Source organism: Diadema setosum, chromosome 11, assembly GCF_964275005.1.
Source record: "Diadema setosum chromosome 11, eeDiaSeto1, whole genome shotgun sequence".
Taxonomy (NCBI): Eukaryota; Metazoa; Echinodermata; class Echinoidea; order Diadematoida; family Diadematidae; genus Diadema; species Diadema setosum.
The window spans coordinates 38,451,944-38,476,047 of NC_092695.1; the positions used below are offsets into that span (position 1 = coordinate 38,451,944).

Sequence of the window (24,104 nt, forward strand, 5' to 3'; positions counted from 1 at the left end):
TTTTAATTCCTTCTGTGCCATTGAGTCAAATGTGCACGAATGTTACACACATACATATGGACAGGTAATGAATGTGGTACACAAAAACAGAGCCATCACACCATCATGGTCGGTCATTGAACTCAAATATAAACCATGGTGCTAAATCATACCGTAGAAATAACTAATCCTAATCTGTAATCACAAAGATAAGTTATATCTTCAATGCTGCAAAAGTGTGTAACTGGTATGTCATTGACATATTTCAAGCCATGTCTAAAGACCTTTAATCCTGTTGACTTCGAACGTACTGGGAAATACGAGTGACCCGTTACCCACTGACTGAGTTATAATGCGCGTTCTAGATTTTTGGGAATTTGAAACTGGACCACGTTCATGAATTCATGTGCAGGTTGAAGTTGGATATCATCTCTATCTCCTTGTGTTGCATTCCTACTGCCTGGTCTACCTTCTCTTCACGTTTGAGTGACTGAATTAATTCAGTGGATTAAGTCCCTGGAGTATACTCTTAATGTATTTCGTTTCCCGGTACTATTATCTCTCTATTCGAATGCAGAGGAAGTGGAAAGTGATGCCCAATCGAGCGGGTGGTATCGTGTTACTCTATTAAATCTGATACAAAGGATCATATATTATGGGAGAGGTATTCTCCGAGAGCCCTATCAGGAAACTCACTGATAGCATTTGTGAGGCGAGGCACTTGAGGTTCTACGGAAGAACAATTGTTAAACGTGTTTTTCCGTTACTGCCCTCTCCCCCCCCCCCCCCCTTCCATTTAATACTAGTCGAGATGTCAGGGAATTTCTTGAGGAATTATCTGGCCCTTGCAACGAATCCTTTCAAGCCATTCCGTGTCATTTATCAAACATGCACTGTACGGCCTTGCTAATCGAAGGTCAACATGAATTTTTAAAAGCTGCAGGGCATCGTGAGGAACATTAGGCTTCGTTAAATTGAAATGAAGGGCATTTAGATCACTACGCTGTCGAATAAAGAGCTATGGCTTTGCACTCTTTGAGTCTTTGATATCAAAAGGAAAGCTAACCTGAAATAGAAATTTTCTTCTGTTATTCTTATGATCATTTCCTGCCTTATTCTCTGGCTCTCTTATTACATCTCGTTCTCAAGTGGGAGAACGGAATTCGAAGACCCGTGTAATCAGAGAGCGTATGCTCGAAAAAAAAAAACACCTCTGTAAACGCAAGGCACAATGTCCTACCCTCCTCCTTCTCCTCCTCTTCCTTCTTCTTCTTCTTCTTCTTCTTCTTCTTCTTCTTCCTTCGTAAAGGAACAGAGCTGAGAGTGGCTTTCTGCTGTTCTCTTTTAGGCACTCATTGAGATAAGATTACAAACAAAATGTTTTAAAAAGCGAGGCAGTTGCACCTGTATAATATCTCTTTGAAATGTTGATGTTCTCAATCTTTTACAGGTTTCCCTACACAGATCCATACGGAGTGTGTATGGTGGCCAGCTTTGACCCTAAAAGATTTACCGAGATTTGCATGACCTAAACAATGATGAGATTAAAGTAACATCATAAGGACAATACTGACCGGTGATTATGCCTAATATACTGCATGTATCATAGTTACATGGGATGCATGACATGAGATGAAATTGTCATAATCCTGTCGTGTAGGCTTTCAGGCCGCTCAACTTATTGCACGAGGAAACCCATCTTGATGGGGAAGACAAATTTGTCCCATCCGGTAGGCTGTCAAAATCTTGGGAAGATGAAGATCTGCCAAATATGAATATTACACTAAATATCATATTGATATTTAAGCTTTCCCCTTCTTATTATGAACTTTATCATTTGGGCAATATTTTTCTTGGATCTATCACTTTTGAATAAGGTTGAAACTTTTTTTAAGCGGATTTTCTTGTAAATGGCAACGAAAGTGGAGTGAGCATAATTGGAGCTGCTGTTCTGTTATTCCCTTTTTAAAGGCGCACTGGCGCGTTCTTCTTCATGATGAAAATTATTTTTCGAGTCAGTTTCATATTCCAGCAAGTAAAGCTTAACATAAATTGATGATAATGTAAATCATGCTGGACAATGTGCCTGTACCTCCGGGACGTTGATTATGAGCGATTGCTGCTCAATTTTCCTTGAATTACGACATTCTCTTATGATTTCATCCCATCCGTCTTCTCCGAAGTACAGCCCGTTTCCCTTCCTTACGTCCCGCGCTCAATAATACGCGACGAATGTTTCGATCATTCACCGGCTAATGTGCACTGAAAAGGTCGATTTGCATCGCAGGTGAACGCACGCGTTTATCGGCGCCATCTTGTCATCTCCGTTCCTTCAACAAAACCGAGGTCACTTGAAATAGAGGCAGTTCAGTCTGTCGAATCCAATACAGCACTTCGCGTCCAGCCTCCGATTTTTCTCGTAAGTGGAGAAGTAGCATTGAGGAAACATTGGGGCTTAAACAGGGTTATCGAGGCTGTGTTACAGTTTGAAGTGCTATCGTACTTTTCTTCTCATCAATCTGTCGTTTAATGCGTGGTAAACTCAGAGGGGGAAACAAGAAGCTTGTTCTCATAATACTGCAATACCCGAAATCATGTGGGACGGTAATTTGCAGTCATTATCGTCTCTTCATGATTATCCCAAGGAATACGGATACATATTTCAAAGAGCGCAGAAACCTTGAGACATTTTGCAGTTTGCTTTATACACGCAACTTATGGGAGAAGTCGTCTTCATTGCTTTACAGTAATGATAAAACGTATTTAACTGTTTGTTACTAGTCAACCCGGATAAACCGCAGGACCTCAAGTGTCGTAGGACGTACATTCGTTTTAAGTATGCGTTTGTTTTGACTTAACTTCTTTTTCTGCATTCTCCCCCATGAAGAGAAATGAAGTCCCTGAAGTTATTTGAAGTTAATTGCACACAGGTACTTGAAATCGAATCTGTGGTTTATATTTAGTCCACGGACTACAAACGAGCACATCTAGATGTTCATTACACTTGAGCCTGTCAGAGTACATCCGTGTTATAACGTTGTTGTTGTAGGATATCTACACGCGAAATGGCCAAGTTCATTGGCGTAATCAAAATTTGTATAATCAATGGATGGGACTTAAACTACCTTTTTTATTATCATACTAAGGTTTTTACCTCTCTTCACATGAAACCAGCACGTCATGGCATATCGTAGGATTTGGAATCCTTTCCTTTCAAAGAAAATTACGGGAGGAATTCGAGCATTGATCCTTCAGAATATCGACTGTTTGCTAATCAAACATAAGGAACGTTCTCCAGAAGATAATGTCAACTGACCGTTGATATTCCAGGTTGTTATTAATGAGAAAGACAGATTAAGAAGATGAAAGAAGGCTTGAGTTTCAGCTATCCACCCTTACATTTAACAATTAAGTTTATACTATCATTTACATATCATAACTAAGTATTTTGCTGATGAAAACTCGTCAATATCTCCCCTCTCTCCTCCTCTTCCTCCTCGTCCAGAGAATCTCTTAATATTTCATCCTGTTTGTATAAAGTTATGCGATTCGATTACAAAGTCGTACAGTTGTGCTTGTTTAGTGTTGCTGTCGGTCTTACCATGCTTACTGTGATATTCTAATTAAATCCATACCAAACGTAATGCTCAACGTCTTTCCAGTTTTCACACACGAATGTGCTCGGGAACGAGTGAAGTAAGTCCAAGGTTTTCGAAACTGTCTGTTTCCTTAACTATGAAATACCATTTGGCAACAAAAGAGAGAGAGAGACAAAAAAAAAAAAAAAAAAAGACGCAAACGAAAGAATCAATTACACTTCTGTATCTATCCTGTATTTCACGGTTGACGAGTTTTTGTATTGTCTTTCTTTTTGTCTGTGTGTATGGTGTTATTTTTTTTTCAAACAGGCCCAGACAACGATGAGCAAGTACTTTGAAACTGACACCAATATCACATTATCACCCGTGTTGCACTTTGTCGAAAATCCAGGACCACAGATGCAGAAGCTGCAGGTCAGTCAATAAATAAGTGATTGATAAATAGATGGAAAGATAAATAGATTACTTTTTTAAAATTGAATTGCGTAAGAATAATTTGAAGTGACAGGCAAACTGTAATAAAAGTTCAAATACCGTAATCGTGTCGTATCCCAAACCATGTGAAACAAAAATGTTTAAATCAAAGTTAAAAAAAAAAAATCAAACGTGATTTGATTATGAGCATTTCGGAGTTTATAATCTTCCGCTATGCTCGCTTTCTCTGCAGTCTTATTCCCAAAACAATGTTGTTTTATGCCCCCGTCAAAAAAAAAAAAAAAAAAATGAATGGCTTTTTGTCAATGCGATCAAGAATATATTCTTTATTCATTATGCTTTGACAGTAATATACGAATACTTTCAAGAAGACAACCAAAATTGTACCATCTTGGAATATCAGGAGAACTTCGGTTTCTTGATTAACTACTTTTTTTTTTATTTACTTTGTTGATGTCTGTCAAAATTCGCCGTCTAGGCGAATCACGAAATTTGCCCTTTTTTTGTACTCAATGCGTTCTATATTTTTCCTTCCCCCCCCCCTTTCTCTCTCTCTTCCTCTCTCTCTCTCTCTCTCTCTCTCTCTCATATTTCTCATATTTCTTCAGGACGCCGATGCAAGAATAATTATCGGAAACTTTCAAGAAAACGCCGCCCGTGCAGTATTCTGCGAGGTACGTTAATCGGGAATGAGAAAATATTGACACCTCATTTACGGTATATAGGTAGCCGTGCCTGTTGGAAAGATCACTGGGTAATTTGAACCCCAGAGACAAAGTACTTAACTTTTGAGTGTCTCCGCAAGAAGAAAGGTGTGAGAATGTAAAAAGATGGATTGGTTCGTTGGCACTGATAAATATGATAGGGGTTTATTTGGCCAAGCCGTACGGATGAACTGGTAGAAGTTTCAATCAGGAAGCAAATCAATCAAGAAGAAAGAAAAAGGCCAAACTGTTCAAACCTAAATGTTCACATCGTTGCCTTCTCTGATGGATACATTATTTTTCCCTTGAAAGCTGTGATTAGGAAAACTCATCCACAAAGGATGAAGGAAGTGATATTGTTTTTCCCCATACGTAATCTCCAAGGAGGACGAATAAAGAAGAAAGCCGCGGTAGACATCAAACCACGTGTGGTAATCACTTGCGTGGGACTAAAGACATACTTTCCACCAGGTGATCGGGCATGATAAGTGATATCCCGTGTATGCCTCTCATCCTCCTGGGTTATTTTTCCGTTGTTGTTGTTCTCATTCCCTAAGTGCTTTCACTTCCCTATTTTTTTCTCCTTGATGTTGCTTTGTTTGCTTGTTTTGTTTTATTTTGTTTTGGTTTTGTGGGTATTTCGGAATGAGTTTAAGCGGAATGCCCCCATTTCGAGTAGTCGCTGCGACATATTTCTCATGGCGCGTTAAAGTTTTAATTGTTTGTTTGTTCGTTTGTTTGATTTTATTTTGCATTTTTCATCATTTCAATACAAAATAGCATTAAATTTTTCCTTTAAATTTCAATACGAAATAACATCATTAATAATATTTTTCAACATTACGGACAACAAGATATACAGTGTAAAATAACTTGCAAATCTATTATCAACGATGACTTTCGAAATCAAATAAAAGGAATGTTCATGAAGAGAAAAATGCATCAGACCACTTATCGTGAGCGTATGCTTGAAGTGATGGTGGGCTGAGAAAGTAGGTAGTGGAGAGAGGGGAACGGAAAAGGAGTGAAAATATTATGCCTGAAATTATGCTCCATGTCGTTTTGAAATGTCGACATTCACGACATGAACTTCCTGAACTACAACTTTATGCAAATTTATCAACCAACCTTACCCCACACCGACGTATTCATGCGCTTACCCTCGTTGACAAGCTGTAATGGTACAGATGCAGAAATGTGAGATTTAGAAATGACAGTAGCAAAATCATCCCCTGAACAACAATAACAACGAGTCAAGTTCTACAGGATGAGAGTTATGAAATCTTAATGACGCGTTGAGACACTAATTGGTCAATATCATTATCAACCCTTCGGTGAAGCGGGTGGGTGATTTCATTCGATTGCGTGTTTTTATGTTTGTATCAATCACTTTTTTGTATCTTCTGTTTCAACGCTGCACGCATTGAGTAATTTCCATATAGATATTCTTGAAATTATTACAGTATCCATCTTACATTATAGCATCGTTATAGTGTCCATCTTACATTGTGTTTGTTTAAGCCGAGTGAAGCACCAACCGCTAGTCAAGAATACGAGTACTCACGCAGCGAGGGTCTGGATGAGTTTTCGTTACATCCACAGAGCTCAGCTGAGGACGGTGTTAACCCTGACCTAAATTTTGGCCCCGGCTGCGCAGCCGGTGTCCAACTGCGATGGCGCTCTGTTGGACGTCCTAACACCAAGCTTGAATCTGGGGACTGTTTCGTGTCATGTCCGCAGAATTTGTGCTGGGGCTTTAAGGAATAATCGGTTTTATCCACAAATCAAAAAAAAAAAGGGTGACGTTCCACCCAGTTTAATTCTTTAATTCTCACGCCTGTGTATCTGCGAATGATCAGTGAGAGCCTTCGTATGAACGACAAGCAGTACACAAAAATTTGCTGTTTTCTGTTTTCACGTACTTTTGTTCAGCTACTCTCATGGAGTACACCTTGTTTGTGACAAGTCACAACGTTATCATGTTTGAGTTACAAAAGTGAAAGTCGAGCAATTTTTTTTTCTCAGTCGATGCTGTTGTAAAAAAAAAATGGAATTCATTCAGAAACTATACCTCATGGTTAAACGTCTAAGAATGTTTTCAGACTTACCTCAGTTTGCTTATTTGAAGCGTGTCACATTTGAGTTTAAATCAACGTTTTGTGTTTAGAAGCGTTATCTGCTTGACTACGGCTAAACTTCGAAGCTGCTTTTTTATTAACTGCTTGTCTGGTGAATGAATTTCTCTCTTTACGGTACATCATTCAAAAAAAAAAAATGAGGCACAAATTGTTGAAAATTAAAGAGCTTAGGGTATATCAAGATCAGGAAAAATATCAGTGTTTGACATTCTTGTCGGAATTTCGTAGTGACTGGTCAAAAGGTGGAATGTTATTTTGTATTTGCAATTTTGCAACGAATTTTCTTGCAATTGTTGTCGCACCTTTAAGTCCTGCGTCTTACGAGAATCACGTTTCTGTGTTCATGTGCGCACTGTTCCTTCACCATCCACTGTAACCATCACTTTAAAATACTTTAAGTGGTCAACTGCAAGCGAAACACCAAGAGTACGAGGTCGCGCCCAAGCAAAATATCAGACATACATGTATTATACGTTATTGAAATATAGTTTTTCTTTTTTATCTCAAGCGTAATTGTGCATGTAGGTCAAGAGCGCACGGAGCTCATTAATTGATCAGGCTAATGGAAATAACTTCCCAGAGATTATGGCCCGACTGTTTTTGTTCGCGCTGGCCCTGAACTAAACTCGGACAATGTACTTATAATGCACTGGTGTGATACACTGCATTTGATTCCTGCGCACGAATACTCTCCGTTGGAGAGGCCCACCTCTTTGTATGCATAATAAACATAATAGGTGAGTGATGGTTATGTACTGAGTATTATGACGTGTGTGTCTGTCTGTGTGTGTGTGTGTGTGTGTGTGTGTGTGTGTGTGTGTGTGTGTGTGTGTGTGTGTGTGTGTGTGTGTGTGTGTGTGTGTGTGTGTGTGTGTACTGTTTGTAAAAGTGAATGTGACGTGACAGTTTTGTAGACTTTAGTCATCACTGATTTTATAAACATTTCCTCTGTAGATCATTCGGTACAGCTGTCTTTATTATACTGGGTGTCTCCATCGGCTACGTTATAGCAGATATAATATTCGGTGACAAGAAATGTATGCTCCCCCAACATCAAGCTCTGACAATTATTGCCCCACCGACATTCGCTCCACCGACCATTGCTCCGCCAAAGTTAGCTTCGAAAATATGGCATTTATTCAACAATGATTTTTCTAACAACATTTATTCCGGCGACGATTGAATTCTCGACTTCATGTTGAATTGTTTTTGATAAAATGTTAATATTTAATTTAAAATAATAAGAGTCTTGCCACACTTAAAAATCATTCAGAAATTCTTGAAATACATAATATTGGATAAGTCGATTCAGTCATTCTTGATTCGTCCAAATGTTTTATCGATTATATAATATCTTAGAATTATGTGATAAATAGTTACTGCTTTATGTAATAATAATCAAGACAAGGGCAAAACCAAAGACTATAGAAGCGCACGCAGCGTGCTAATATGGCTTAATCTCCCGATTATGAGCAGGTGCCACCGCCATTAAAAAAACAAACAAACAAACAAGCAGCTGCTTTAACTCGAGAGTATTATTACGTGACCCTACGGAGTGAATTCTGTCTCCCTTCCAATTTCTCCTTCTTAGGGGGCATACAGGATCGAAGATGTATTAGGACGAGAGAGAGAGAGAGATACTAAAGAGATTACGAAAACGCCTCGTTATGTCAAACAGAAGTATCATTCTGCTTAAGCATGAAATGTATTTAAAGAAATGTTCTTTATATTCTCCAATATAGTCTTTCAAAGTCCGAACTAACTAATAACAGAATGTATGCTTACCTACTTGTAAACCATGTTACATGTATGTGCGTATGTCTGTATGTGACAAAATGCAGGGGTATTACTCATAAAGAGCCCTTTCTCTCTCCAACTTTCCTTTGTCCTTTTTTTCTGTTGAAATAACCAATATAAATAATTGTAGGGGCCAATATCTTATTCACGTGTCTTAGTGGATATGACTCCCGACTCCCAATCGGAAGACCCGAGTTCAATTCCCGCCCAGTGCTTTACGTCCTTGGACAAGATGCTTTTACACACCATGTCCCTATAGACCTAGGTGTATAAATGGGTACATGACAACGCCAGCCGGTTATGATAATGACAGGGCCCTCTGGTAGAACAGGCTACCCTGGATAAATAAGACATTATTATCATTAATCTGGTAATGATCTCTTATACATGATCATGACATGCAAATAGTGATACTTGTCAATTCATTAACTCATGATCCATTTTCTCCTTCTTTTGTTGGGATGCGGTATGACCATGGATTTAGACAATTTCATCGGAGAACGTTGCCGGGTGGTATCTGTGTCCAGAAGCCATTACCAGGGCGTGCTCTTTTGTTAAGGTCGGGAATTCACTAAAATGCATCGTGCAGGACCTTAACAGCAAACCGCAATTTTCAATCTAATGGTACACTGACCCTTTTATCCAAACGACCTAGAAATAGGACACAGTGCATGATTCCAGCAAGTACTATGAATGATATCCTGCCAAGTGTCCAACAAAAACAGAGATTCTAAACAGGCATAGCTGGGATTTGGCGAGGATTTGTCCGACCCTAATTCCAATCTAGCAACGGCGCCAGTCCGATGTATGACGCCATTTTGGATTTCAGGTTCACTTCGACACAAGGGAGTCAGGTATGGACAAGACAAGAACTGGCATCATTCTTTGCTTTCTTCTCTCTCTCACTCGCTTTGTGTGTATGTATATAATACTGTAATGTGTGCGTGTGTATGTGTGTGTGTCTGTTCGCATACATACATATTGTATTTCAGTTTTGACTATGATTTCGTGTCAAATCTAGGCAGCTTTGTGGATTTTATCACGTTTTTGCTTGTCACTGTTCTATTTGTTCCCCTTTTTTATAATGGGATATTGTGGGTTTTCCCCTTGGTGGTGTTGTTAGCTATCTAATGTCTGCGTATGAAACAGATGGGAGAATTAAGATGATTTAAAGGTTCCATGACATTTACTCCTGCGACAACTGCTCTCATGACATATCTGCACGCTAAGCCAAACATAAATTCTACCCACAAACATAACCCTGAATAACCCTAATCCTAATCCTCACATCAAATTAAACCTAAAACCCTATCACAAAGCTAACCCTAACCCTAAGTCCTTGGAGAAAATAAGGCCAGAGCACCGGTTTAAGAATCAGAATCCCAACTCGTTTATCACAGGCATACAGAAGAGGCATGTACGGAGCCAAGTACGTGTGGCTTCTCGTCGGTTGGTATTCACATCACTGGTGGCTGGTCGAAGACGACGATGATGATGCCGTTGACTGCACGCCCGAAGAGCTCACCGAGGCCGTGGAGGGTTACTTCGCCGTAGACAGCCTGGACGTCAATATCGATGACCGCCCATCCGTGTCCGGCCTGGTGAGATTACGATAATGCTCGCTTCCGTCTACGTTCTATTGTATTTAACTATTTAAAGGGATGACATAGTTTTGGTTGAGATGGGGCTTCAGGTTTCAACTTTTTTTTTTTGGTGAGATAATGAGAAACCTCTAATAAAACATGAAAGTGCACGTAATTCTAAAAGGGATTCAAAGTTTATTTGATGAAAATTGGTTGTGAAATGGCTGAGATATCCAAAACAAAGGGATCCTAATAGTTCAAGTTCAAGTTCAAGTTCAAGTTCATATCTATTCGTGTTTTCCGCAATATACAAACATAAATCTCACTTTCTTAAGTGACAAAAACATTGCATACAATTGTAAAGAGAAGACAACAATAATAGGAAAAAAACTAACAGTAGCGATACATTGCAATAGTTGCTAAGATAACGAAAGTGAAATAGTTTTCAATATATGCACTGTGTGAAAAAAAAAATAAAAAATGGGACCCACCCTTTACTACGATCGCTTTGTTTTACTTTGTTTTTATTTTGTTTTTTGATATCTCAGGTATTTCTGCACGGATTTTCATCAAATAAACTTTGAATTCTTCTTAGAATTTTAAAATGTGTAGCATTTCATAAGTAGTTTTGGTATCTCACAAAAAGTGAAAAGTTCAATCCACATCTCAACCAATACTATACCATCCTTTTAAAGTACAAAACACCTGTCATTAAAAGGGACAACCCCCTCCTCGTGATTTCGTCATAATAAAAGTACTATAAAAAAGTCAGTGAAATTCATTCAAAATAAGGAGTACCAGCTTTACAAGTGTAATAAGCTCTGAATTGTCTCCTTACAAATTCGTTAAATGAAAACAGAAATTAACTAATTCCATTTGCAAGGAAATTATATTCATTATGCTGGGGAAATCGAAGTGTATAACCATCGAGCTACAAAATGGCCACACTGCCAACAAGAAACAAAGTAGCGCTGAGAGAGACAGCAATGCAAAGCTATAGTAATCCGAGAGCTTAATGTTAGCTTGCTTGATTCATAAAGGAAAGCATGTACCATGGATGTACTCTACCCACCCCTCCCCAAGAACAAGACATTTCATATCACAGCGAGAAGTTGTCATCCGCCAAAGGCGATAAATCCTTCTGTTGACGGAAAGCGATCTTGACGCGGTAAATTCCACCGAGCAAATGAAGCGATGGAAAATCGGATGTGCACCGCGTCATCCCGAGATGTAAGACACATGCGTCGTGAAATGTGTCGACTTTCTAACTGACACGAGCAATCACATTGTACTACAATCTTGTCGTGCGGCTGAAGGTGCTCGTCTGCAAGAGGATTAACTTCTTCTGGGGTGGGGTTGTCCAACGTTAGAAGGAGTACGGTTTGGTTCAAAATGTTGAGTATCTTGGTGTTCTTTGTTTTGTTTTGTCTCTTGCATTTTTGGATAACGTGAAAGAAAAAAACACTATTACATGATCAAAACATAATAATTTATGGAGATGATGTTGTAACATAAAAATGGATTTCGTGTTTGTCAGTGTCACATCGATGACTCGCTGTCAAACCAGTAGTTTGGTGTATCGGCAAATGCTTCACGTATATTCCAAACTCGTGTTCAAGGTGTTTTATGAAGATGAAGCTAGAAAAAGAAATCTAAATGAATCATTCCAATGTTGACATCCCTTCACTGACAATAACATTTTCTGGTATCCACCTTATAATGTAAACAATTGCTCTACATTACTGTCAGTCATACATAATGCAGTTTTCGTTAATGATCGATGGTAGTGAAGTAGAACAAGTATCATCCAATATAATCCTGAGTGTTTTGCAGAATTATCTTTTTGAGCACAGACAATATTGTAAGAACAACAAATGAAAAACATTGATATCGTCTCGAATCTTGTTAGATTCTGTAAGAATATGGTTTTGGTATTCCTTGGCTTTGTTATCGTTTTTTTTTTCTTTTAGTCTCGACTGACTGCTCTTCATTTCCGATAAAAGAAAAGTACCATGCCGTGTATCCACATCCAGACATGTTTGGCTCATTATTCTAGTTGACACAAGAACACTATGGTGTACTGTGCAGTGGATTAAGAGTCTAAACTCTTTAAAAGGGAGGTCATGTTATGGTCGACATTTCATCCTGCGCACAAATCTATGGGACAATTATTTCGCCTCATAGGTCCCCCTTGAACTGCTAAAGCTATGGGGCTTTAGCAATTACGGAGTCTTCATGAGGAACATTACTTACTATAAAGAGGCCATGATGGATAGACAACTCCCTCCCTCCTCCCCGCCTCAAGAAAAAAAAAATAAATTTAGATTTGTCGTGTATTGTTCCACAGACGTCATCCGATTTCCAGCGAGATTTTCACAGCCGCGGCATCGAGTACCTCTCGGCGCACGCCGCGCAGACGTACGACGCCGTGTGGACGATCACCCTGGCCCTCAAGGAGGCCATGGCGAGGAGGGGGTCGATCGGCAACGGGTCCGCCGAGATGACGAGCACGGAATCCGAGTGGGATCCGATGAGCTTCTCGTATGACGACGAGGACACGAAGGACACGCTGATTGAGATCATGTCCGACGTCAAGTTTACAGGTGTCTCGGTAAGTTTACACGTTGTTTCGGCAAGGTAGCGCTGTGGTAATGATCGATGTGGGGCGCTCCCCGCGTCAGATTTCGTGCCGGGATATGTTCGAAGAGTGTGGACAAACTAGTGGCGGGATGAGTTCAGTCACCTTGGCGTGGCGCCAAAGGAGCCATTAAAGTTATGGTAGTCATTGACTTGTGAAGAACTCTTTGTCGATTGTGAGCTATTATCTTTCCTCGTACACTGCTGAGGCCTCTAGCACGAATTACTTTTTCTTTCTGGCTTTGATATTTCATTCGAGTATCAGAATTCAAATTTCAGCATCAAATTCCTCGCCATTTGATAAAGATTAACTTTAATACTTTCACTTGATTGCATATGACAGTGTGTCCCTTTGCTCTCCTACGAGTGATCCTTCTCCAGTTTGGTCTTCCCTGGGCTTGATGTTCAGCCTCTTTCGGGGGAATTCCCAAGTCTCTTTCGATTTGATCAAGACTAGAAGCATAAAAAAAAAAATCATCGTATTCTAAACCACAAGGAGATTGTCAAACTCCTTAAGGCCTCAAAGATGGTCAAAGAAATCCAAATGAAATAAGAATTTGATGAAAGTTTTTTTTCATTTAATGTGTTCACGTAAAAATAACCACCTTGGTGGATAGAATAAGGGTTCGAAATTTGCTCTGTATCATCTTTAGCCTCAATAGATCATCAAGGCTCAAGATCCAAAAGACTGAGGACCTGATAAGTTTATGAGCGCTCTCATCCTGTGAAATTATCTGATTCCAGTTGAGTGCGACTTGACAGCTGTGCTATTTGCACGTTGCACCAATAGGCCTATGATAAAGACACTCTAGGCGGAAACACACTTACCGGAGATCGGTTAAGACATGCAAAGCGTAAGGGTTAAAGAAAGAAATTGTACATTAAAAACCAATAAACTTATTTTAATCTTGTATAATCTGAAGAATTATTACGTACAGATCAAAACATCGCAGTGCATTGCACTTGAAAAGTGTGGGTGAGCGTCACGTTCATCATTCTCCTCCGTAGCATAGAGACGTACTCCGATGACTCTTTCTTCAAAGTTTTTTTTTTTTTTAATTCTGCCTTAGCTTGAGGAAAGACGCCTAAGATACAGCAATCCGTAGTCTTTTCCCGAGGCGTATTATGAGCCTGCCATAACTGTATGAGTGCCATAATATCTGACGTCAGGTATCGAATGGTATTAGTGTGTGAGCAAAGATCATGCCTGCCGAACTCCACATCTGCGTGAGATGAGAGTGTTAATCGGTAATCAGAGACATTTTTGTGAGCGAAAATGAAGCCAAGGGGGTGCCATTCGTTCTATTTCGTTCCCGTTATCGATTTCTTTGCAGGGTCCCGTCTCGTTTAACGGTCCCGATCGATTTGGCATTACCACCTTTCGGCAGAATCAAGGTAAGGAAACTATATCTCTTGTCTGCGAGAGAGAAAAAAAAAGGAAGGAAGGAAGAGAGAGAGAGAGAGAGAGAGGCCGCCACTTTTGAAGCCTGATTGTCCCAATTCGATCCGTCGGAAGAAGACGGGCAGAGCCTTCAGGCCCCTTTTGCTTTTTTCCAGAAAAAAAAAAATATGAGAAACGAAACAAAAAGCAAAACAAAACATCCATGCGTGACTTATGACGGTTATAGTATTCTTTCCATTTCTGTCCTGCTTTTTGTCTATGCTCACAGTTTTCTGCATCAATATCACGAATTTGTTATTTGGGACTTCCCCGTTATTTTTCAATCCCAAAACTTTATACACATGACCTTTTTGTTGCTTTGCTCGAGGCGAACGTGGAATACTGGACTGCCAGACGCTTCCTGTCACAAACTTTTTTTTTTAACTTAAAAAATCATATTAAAAAATAACTTTTTGCGACTATTGGACACGCACTTACGCATTTGCCAGTATTTCTGCAGGTGTACGAGATATTGATATGCGTCTGTATTATGTGCGGGAACCACAGCTAATCCATGTTTAGAAAGGTCCTGACGATAGCACAAAATAGATGCTTTAACATCTCTCGTTCAAATTAAATAAAAAATCTTTTAGGATCGTATGAGGCAAAGAGAATATTGATTTTAGATTGAAAGTCGCAAATGCGTTCTAGCGAAACTTATCCCATTTCAGCCACTCTTTTCTATGAATTCTGTTTCATTTGTAGACATGATGGTCCTATTATTTAATCATAAATATAATAATTATTTCAAATGTTGCCATTTTTCTGTTTCGCATTATTTTCTTTACCTTTCTCTCTTAAACAATTCCATTGTCACTCTTTCGTTTTTCCTAATTTTCAAGTTCTTTCATCTTTCTCCACCCCAACTTGTTCAGCAGTATGTTAATATTTGGGAAAAATCATAAGATTATTTGTAAATTAATTCCTGTCAATTACTTGGAATTGTGGAGGGGGCTTGGACTTTGGCTTGGAGATAAAACAAAAAGGCTTATTAAATCAGTTCCTTCTTAACAATGGAATATTCTTAGAGCATACCAGTCCTAGTGAATAATGGTAACAATCAGTTTTTGTTTTTGTTTTGTTTTTTGATTCTGTGTGTGTGTGTGTGTGTGTGGTGTGTATGTTTGCTTATGTGTGTTAATATACTTGTGTATGTGTGAGCGTGTCTTTGCGCCTTTGTTACTTTCTTGCTATTTATCTGAGAAATCTAATACATATCTTTTTATCAATAAGGCGGTGAGATGCAACGCGTTGCACTCTACTTCCCTGAGAGCGAAGTGTTGGATATCGGATCAGACGACATGGTACCTATCGTTTGGGCGGGTAAGTTTCTCACTATTTTTTTTTTTTTTTTTTTTGGTGTGTGTGTGTGTGTGTGTGTGTGTGTGTTCAACTTCAAATTCAAATGATCTTATGTTTCTTGGGATACCTTTTTTTGGTTATGTTTGTTATCGTTGTCTCTAATTGCGTTATGTAAAGTCTGATGCAGTAATAAAAAGATGCGCTGGGTAGAAATAGAGTAAGAGAAAGAGAGAGATGGGGATTGGATAGGAGAAGAAAATAATGAGAGATAGGATAAACAAAAAGACGAGAAGATATTTTTGTCACTTAACCCTAACTATAGATATGTATTCCTTCAATTCTTGGTAGTTAACAAGTAGACATAAGTATCTTGCCAATTGTGTATTAGATATTATGAAAAGACCCTTGTGTTCATTGAAAAACAGTTTCACACCTGTACACAATATACCATTACACTCTAAAAACGCAAATGTTGAATCAACATTTAAAAGGGCCGAGGAGTGACAGCATTTTTTGAAGTGTTGCATCCAACTTTTAAAATAACATTTCAAATGTTGAATCTAGCAGGAAAACCAACACTTTGAAAATGTTGTCACTCCTCGGCCCTTTTAAATGCTAATTCAACATTTGTGTTTTTAGAGTGTATATACACACATTTACTCTGATTTCCACGCACCCTTGTATGCCCTTTGTGCTGACATCCACACACCCATGCACCTGCTAACACGCATGTACCCCTATTTAAGTTAGCTCTTTTGTGAGCTATCGTGTTTCTTCTGAATTGTTGGATTATCAGGCCTTTCCCCCTTAAGGTCACCGTCCTCATTAAGAGTGAGAAAAAAAGTGGAAATGAATAAAACATTATAACCATAGAATTTTGTGTCTTGATATCATCAACCCGTAACTCTAGCTTAATCTTCATATTGTGGCCATCCATCCTACAACACATAACGTTCATACAGTTGCACTCAATTTGCATTGAGTTGCGCTTTAACGATGTAAAGAAATGAAGAGCAGCCCGGTACATAAAAGCAAATAAGACATTATCCACCATCCATGGTAATACGTTATTCAGTAATTCCTGCAGCAAATATTCTTGCTGACCCCAATCGTACAGGCGGCGAAAAAAAAAATGAATGGAATCATCTTTGTATATATATATATATATATCCTTCCCTCCATGATTTTGGCGTATGCGATAAATCTGACAGTAACTAAGCATACTCGCTCTTGTGAAAAGAATAATCAGTTGCAAACCTAATCGCAAATGACCAATTACTTAGTAAAATTCTGTCGAGAGTCACAATGAGGTTTTTGTTATTTCTTTTTCTTTTGAGATAAAGACAAGGCTCGCTGGATGGGTCTGTGTGAGACGTGGTTCTATGTTCCCACTGCCTATTCTTGTTTTATTTTGTTTGTTTGTTTGTTGATACATATTTCTATTGTAAATTACGAACTTCCAAGAAAGTAATTACTCCACCAGCCTCATAATAGAAAGATGGATCCAATTTCGTGTTCGCTGCTTCCCTGGCTCCTCGAACGTAATGAAATGTCATATTTCTAATAGCTGGTAGGCAGATAGGACATTAAAGGGACATATCCATTATTTTCTTCTCTTTTCTAGAGAGAATGATAGAGTGGTAGATCGAAGTGTAGAATTGAAGAGAAATCCAATGGATTGATAAGTTTGAACACATTCGATGTTTTGGTCAGATAGGCAGACGTCTTTGCATAATACAAAATGGTATTAGAAATAGTATAGTAGCAATGGTAATATTAATCATGTTGCTATGACACAATAGCGAAAGTAAAGACGATGTGTGTAACGCTTGGTTTGTAAAATACAGCTCAAATTTGAGAAGACCGCCGAGCCGCTGGCAGCTTTGTTTATGATCAAATTTTGACTATGAATAATTATCTTTCTACGAAAACATTTTACACCTTCCGCAAAGTCTTTTACTTCATACTATATGGAAGTCTCTTTGCAATCGAATGTGTGTACAAACTGTCGTTCAACTGTAAGATAAAAGGGATGGGCATTATTCAATACGGAGAAATTGAGTGTGACTGCACATAAGAGAGACATAGATTTCAGAGAGGAATGAATTTCAGTATAGGTTGGCCTACCAGGTGTATGATGTTGAGATATTAGCGAAGGGGAATATAAAAGTTTCTTCTTGAATTGTGTCAAATACGGCTAGGCCTTGTAGTAATACTATCTATATACAAATATTGCTTATATTTTCTTATCATTATTATTTTTATCATGGCATCATTATTGTTATTCAAAGCATTCATCTCTGTATAATGTTCGTCTGTCTACCATTATTATTTCAATCCCATTGACTTTCAATTTACAATCCGCCCATCAAACGGAACAAGGAATCATTTGAAAATATACAAAATCTGAAAGTCAAGAAAGGCCTGTCAATATGTTGATGTATATCCCTTTAGACAATTCGTTAGTGCTGTCAAATCTATTCTATCTGTGGTACGATTGAATCCAATTAAGCGGCAGTACATTCGAAACTCCGTCTCTTTTCCACGCACGACTGTGAGCAGTGGCTTCCATAATCCTATCTGTAATGATGTATTCCGTCACTAGTTCAACGACATCATATTAAAGTTGACAGTGTAGACGGTCAGAAGAGATGGAGAAACTACGGAACGAAATGACAAAAGTCATCCAGAGAGCTCTCATTGTTTTGTCGTGAAATAAAATAGAGCGTAACAGTAATTACTCTACCATTCGTCTCCTCCCCTACCATCAATTCACCCCCCCCCCCCTTCATCCTTTCCTCATGACATTTTCGCACTGAGTGTTAAAAAGGCAGCTTGCTTGGAGTCAGTTGCTGGGAGGAAACCGATTCGTATGGGTAACACTCGGGATTGTATCATAGTCAGCTGTGTGGGTTGCATCTTATATCCAGTGTCTGAGGTAATTTAATTACTGAATACTAGACACAGCGAGCTCAACAATAATGGATGACGTCATGCAGGGTCCATAAAGTCTGTGACGTCACAATGCCCACAAAATAATGTCGTAACACTTTGAAAAGACAAGCATGGAAAGTTTGTAAATTATCGCTTGGGATTTTTTTAAAGTTTATTCGCTCAAACGTAGTAACGACGACAGAAAAATCATTATTAGAATAATCTTTCCTGACACTATATATAAGAACTCTTTTGTCTGTTTCTATTCACGAATACTGTATTTTGGAAACGATCTTCAGATTTTCTTCTTGTGTTGCGACATTTTCATGCTATACTGCATCGTGCTGCATCCCTAGGTATCAATATTACAGTCACGAGTGCAATTCCGCTCATTTTCTGCTGCCTTTTTGGCGTGTATAAAGTCATGAAGTCATGAATTTTACTGGATAAAGATGAACGTTATACGAAATAGAAAATTGCGTGTGTAGAAATTACTCCCATAAAGTGCAACCTGGCGATTTCTGAAAACTTTGTATCCTCTTGCATGCCTTGTCAAAAGCTTATAGGAAGATGTGTCGTTGTCCCCAAACCTTCCTCCTTAAATGTCCCACCCATTGCCGTTCTCGGTAAGCCAAGTTATGTATTTTCTACCCCTCAAAAAGCGAACAATGCACTAAGAGCTGAAAAATATGGGAGCTGACGAATACCTGTGTCTGCTTGGATAGACAGTTGTAGGGCAAACAGAAGCTCGAAAATCCTTCCTTAAGCTCTTTTTTTATTCATTTCATTCGGTCGTTGCATATAAGATCCAGACGAGAAGGAGTTGTGGGCGATGGCATAGGGCGATCGAACGGGCATTCTGTCACCCACATCCAGTTATCCCCTCTGCTCTTCTTCACGGCTGGAGCGGAGTAATAAAACGTTTAACCCCCGAGTGAGGGGGGAAAAAGTGCATCGCACACTTTTACTGACGACAATGGGATACAGAGTGGAGAGAAATATGATTGTCACTTTCTCTTTTCCACCCATCCTTTCTCAGCAGTTTTTTTCTTCTTCTTCCTTTTTGTTTCTTCCCACTTTCCGCCGTTTCCCTCGGGATGAAATGTACTTTTCATTCCGTTCTACGTCAGCTGATGCAAACCACGCAACAACGCTCCTCGAATACTGGGGTGTGGGGGAGGGGGTGGAGGAGGAGAAAGAAAAATCTTTTGCATGGTGTAATCACTTCTACAAGACCAGGGGGAAAATATGAAAAATGAGAAATGAAAACGGATACCTTAACTGTCGCCATTAAAAATAGAATGAAAGACTTTCCATCGTTGGAAGCGTAATCTGGTCTTTACTCGTGTATTTGTCATGCCGAAGGTGCCGCCTTCGAGTGTTATTTCCGCCAACAATAACAACAAAAAATGAATAAAATCACTTCAAATGCGGCAGTGCGTTGACATCGTGAGAGTCAACAGCGCCTCGGCAATAACTCTGGTAACGCTACCTTTGTGTACGTCACAGAACTCACAGCCTATGGACTTTCATTTGCGCTTGACTGCTTCCAAAACAATGTCTTATTCTGTCTAAAAGTTCTTTGCATATCGTAAAGTTATTATTGGAGAGAAAGAATGTTGGAAAAGCTGATACTATAGTCATCAATGCAGGCTAACTATGATTTTCATTTTCATGCAGTTAATATGAATGGATTTATTATGATCAAACGCTATAGTCGAAGAAGTGTATCAGACCTCCCTGAACTCGATACATTTTTTTTTTTTGTGTGTGTGCGACCTGTACTAAGTGTATGGGAATTATAAATTTAGATCAGGAGTGTGTTTATAGTATTTCAAAAGCTTAAATCAAAGACAGGATCCGAATAGATCTTAATCGACCTTGCACTGAACACACTTACAGATCATCTTCTGTATGATAACTTTATGGAAGTATATGGATTATGGACGATACCGCAGAGAAACAGAGTACCCGTCTTAAGCAGGTGATGGTGTGTGAGCGATTAAAATCGTAGAGATGGTTCTACCATTTCCAAGCCTCCTTCTCTTCTCTTTCGAAAATTCTTATGCGGTGTCGCAGCAGCTGCGGCTTTCGCTTGTGTGATTATTCTTATACCAGTGGAAAATATGCATATAGCGTGATTAAAAGATGGTAAAAACAACAAATGATAGAACGAGAAACACCGTTGATAGTTTTTATGTTTATCCGTTCACATGCCAAATTTTCTTTTCAGCCACTTGCTAGATTTATCTCCCTCCCCACCCCCCCCCCCCCCCTTCCCGGACCGATATGAAAGAACGACAGGGAAACTGACGAGTCACCTACTTATTCGATTAAGGAAAAGAAAATTCTATTGAAAAATCGCGAGTGGACTTTTAGTGCTAGATAATTTACCCCATATAGCAGAGTCTGGAAAGGTTTGCATGGTACTCGTGAAGAGTGAGCAACTTTATTTATTTTTCACGCTTATTTTGAGAATAACGCAGCACATCAAGCCGAGAGAGAACGGTAAATGTTTTAGGATTCAATATATCGAGGTCAAATGTTCGTCCTATATATAATTCTCTCTTTGTCATTCTCTCGCTGTTATTGTAAAGCAAAAACTTGTCTTGTCAAAACATGCTTTCTCAAGGGATTCAAGTTAATCACAGCTCTTTCACGTTTCACCGGTTTCAATGAAGACTGTCTGTTGTACACAAAATGACTCAAGTAATTTTTAACGCTAAAGTGCTGCCATTGCAATTTCCGACGAATTTGCTGTAGTGAGATGAAGGGCGAGTTCCCGTCCACTTTTAGGAACCTGCGCCAAAATTACGTCGAGTTTGTCATTCGTATGTCAAATTTTTGGTTTCTATATCCAGCAGTAGTATCTAGGCATCATATAATGCAAATTCAAACGCTTTGATTGTTCGGCCTGCACTCAAGGTACATACATGGCAATGCGTTCTGAAGAAGACGCGTTAACTTTTCTCGGAGTACTTTTATAGCATCAATTAAATCAAATTGCGATGACTTTAAACTGTGTGTGTTTCTGAACAGATCACACAAAGGGAAATACAACCGTTCACTGGCTATGACGCATATGTAGTTAGGTAGAGAGGGAGTATGTGTGTTTGTGTATGTGTGTGTATTTTAGAAATAGGAATAGAAAGACAGACTGAAGCACGGAATGAGACAGCGAGCATGAGAAAGGGGAGGGGCCAAGATAGAAGACGGATGAGGGATCGCGAGAGTGCATTCACACAGTAATAAATAGATGAGACGTTCCATGAAGAGTATGCACGGAGAACATGGAATCGCTGTAGCCTGTTTTACTTTAAAAATTAACTTTTACCCCTAAAGATCTCATACCAGGGTTATACCAGTCTTTCTCCATTTTACTGCTCAGTGAAGTCTCTTACAATTCAAGCCTATAGTACACAGGGACTGTGACATGGTAATGTGGCTCAATTAGGGTGAGTTTTGAAGTCAAAGAGACTTGTTCTACTCTGGGATCACCGAGAGATTTTCACTTGTTGTGTTGCACACACACACACACACACACACACACACACACACACACACACGCACACAAAAGCGTCATGAAAAGGGGGACTTTTCTCGTATTATGTGTGATGTGGACGACACCGTGAATTACCCTGATACATGCACGTGTCTGAGTGATGTATTCATAGCTTATCTCTTATACTTCATCACTAGATGGTGAAGGGAAGTAGATACATGCAACATGCCTGTGAAAATGAGAGTGAAAGTGACGGTTATGCTAACACCCAAATGATGCTTTGCATTCAGTAATGGTCGCCTAAATCTTTATTGGTTTGATGGGTAATCCGTTGGTCTCCATTCATCATGTCAAGATACATTATTGAATGAAAACGAACTTTTAATACAAACATGACAAAGGAGTAATTTCCAAGTTATATTTACGAACATGTATTACATGATTATGAGCGCACACTTAGCCGTTTTGAAAGTCCAAATTACATCAAAGATTTTTTTTCGCGAGGTAAACACGGAAGCTGACTAGATAAAGCATCACTTCAAACAGGTTATTCACATTCTTTTGATAGAAAGCTTATACAGACCCTTGTAACTAAGTTATGACGAGATTGTCTCAACGTCGGTTTCGCCGTCGCTTTCTTCCTTAACAGGTGGTTTCGTGCCCGTTGATCACCTGACGGTCGTCGACAAACCCATCCTGATCGCTAAGGCCGCCTTCCTCTCCGTGTCCGTCCTCAGCGTACTCGGCATCGTTCTCGCTGTCATCTTCCTCGCCTTCAACGTCAAGTACAGAAAGACGAAGTATGTAACACTTTTTGTGTACTCTGAATCCCAAGGCTCATGGCACCTCAATCATGTATTCAAACTCATGGCCATACTTTCCCTGACTACCTATTAACGAGATATTTCATTACCACCCGCATTGGACCAGGGGCTTTATTCGCATTTGTATTCATAATTCATCTCCCCTCAGATCCCCTTAAGGTCCCCAATCTTCGAAAGCAACATCAGATTACTAACCTTGTCAAACTTTGTGAATTCATTAATAACAGAAGTTGTTCTAGTTTATCTGCCAGAAATTTGCCCCAGGCTGAAACGAAAGAGGATCAATTAATGTAACCAGGCTAGAGTGCAGGTTTGATGTATTTTTTAGTGCTGGTCCTGCTGGTAGGAACACGTGCTATGGACATCTCACTGCTAGGTTCCATCGATAATTATTATAACCATCCTTAATCAGTATTCATGAGGTAACGGGGCTTTTAATCACTTCTTGTGGTTACCATGGTTACAATTTGTTTTCGGTCTGCAGAGGAAATATATTCGTAGATTTGAGTGACGTAGATACAGCCTGCGTGCAACTTAGTCTCTATTCAAGATAATACATGTTCGTGTAAAGTTTCACTGGAATTGGAAGGAAAACATCTTATTCTCAAAGACGATTTAGAATAAGAGTATCTGTTACACCACTGTTGATGATATCTCGGCGTAAGCGCTCAGTTTCGCATCGTGGACAGAGAAATTGCAACGTGGTTATACCATGGTCAGACGCGATGTTGCCGTTTTAGCTTCTTGCAAGGATTACCAACAAGATAAATCATGTTTTCATAGTTTGATGTATCATGGATAAATCATTGAGTGTTTGATCTCTAGAAAACTTTGTAAACTGTATAAACACTTTGAATAACTTCCATGATAATAATCATAATAATAATAGTAATCATCATCATCATCATCATCATAATCATCATCATTATCATCATTATTATTATTATTATTATTATTATTATTATTATTATAATCATCATCATCATCATTAATATAACAATAATGAAAGTAATAAAAATAATAACAATGATGACAACAATAATCATAATATAATGGTCTCCTTTAGCCAGGGTAGCCTCTTCAATGTTGCCACTGTCCATCCAGAGCGCTCTGTCTTTATTTTTTTTTTATACTTTAAGAGCAAGTCTTTGTAATTGTCGCGCTGTCTCTCCCTCTCTCTCTCTCTCTCTCTTGACCGCCAAAGTTATGGTGACTGTGATTACCCTATA

At 39.0% G+C, this 24,104-nt stretch overlaps 1 protein-coding gene across 1 annotated transcript in view; it reads left to right on the forward strand.

The window, feature by feature from the left end:
• LOC140235172 (gamma-aminobutyric acid type B receptor subunit 2-like) overlaps nt 1–24,104 on the forward strand; it is a 145,747-nt gene that overhangs the window by 105,417 nt on the left and 16,226 nt on the right. The window contains exons 4-10 of the mRNA XM_072315207.1: nt 3,888–3,992; nt 4,622–4,687; nt 10,053–10,253; nt 12,583–12,846; nt 14,207–14,267; nt 15,547–15,636; nt 22,701–22,851. Of these exons, the coding sequence (XP_072171308.1) occupies nt 3,888–3,992; nt 4,622–4,687; nt 10,053–10,253; nt 12,583–12,846; nt 14,207–14,267; nt 15,547–15,636; nt 22,701–22,851 (938 nt within the window). The remainder of the gene's footprint in view (nt 1–3,887; nt 3,993–4,621; nt 4,688–10,052; nt 10,254–12,582; nt 12,847–14,206; nt 14,268–15,546; nt 15,637–22,700; nt 22,852–24,104) is intronic.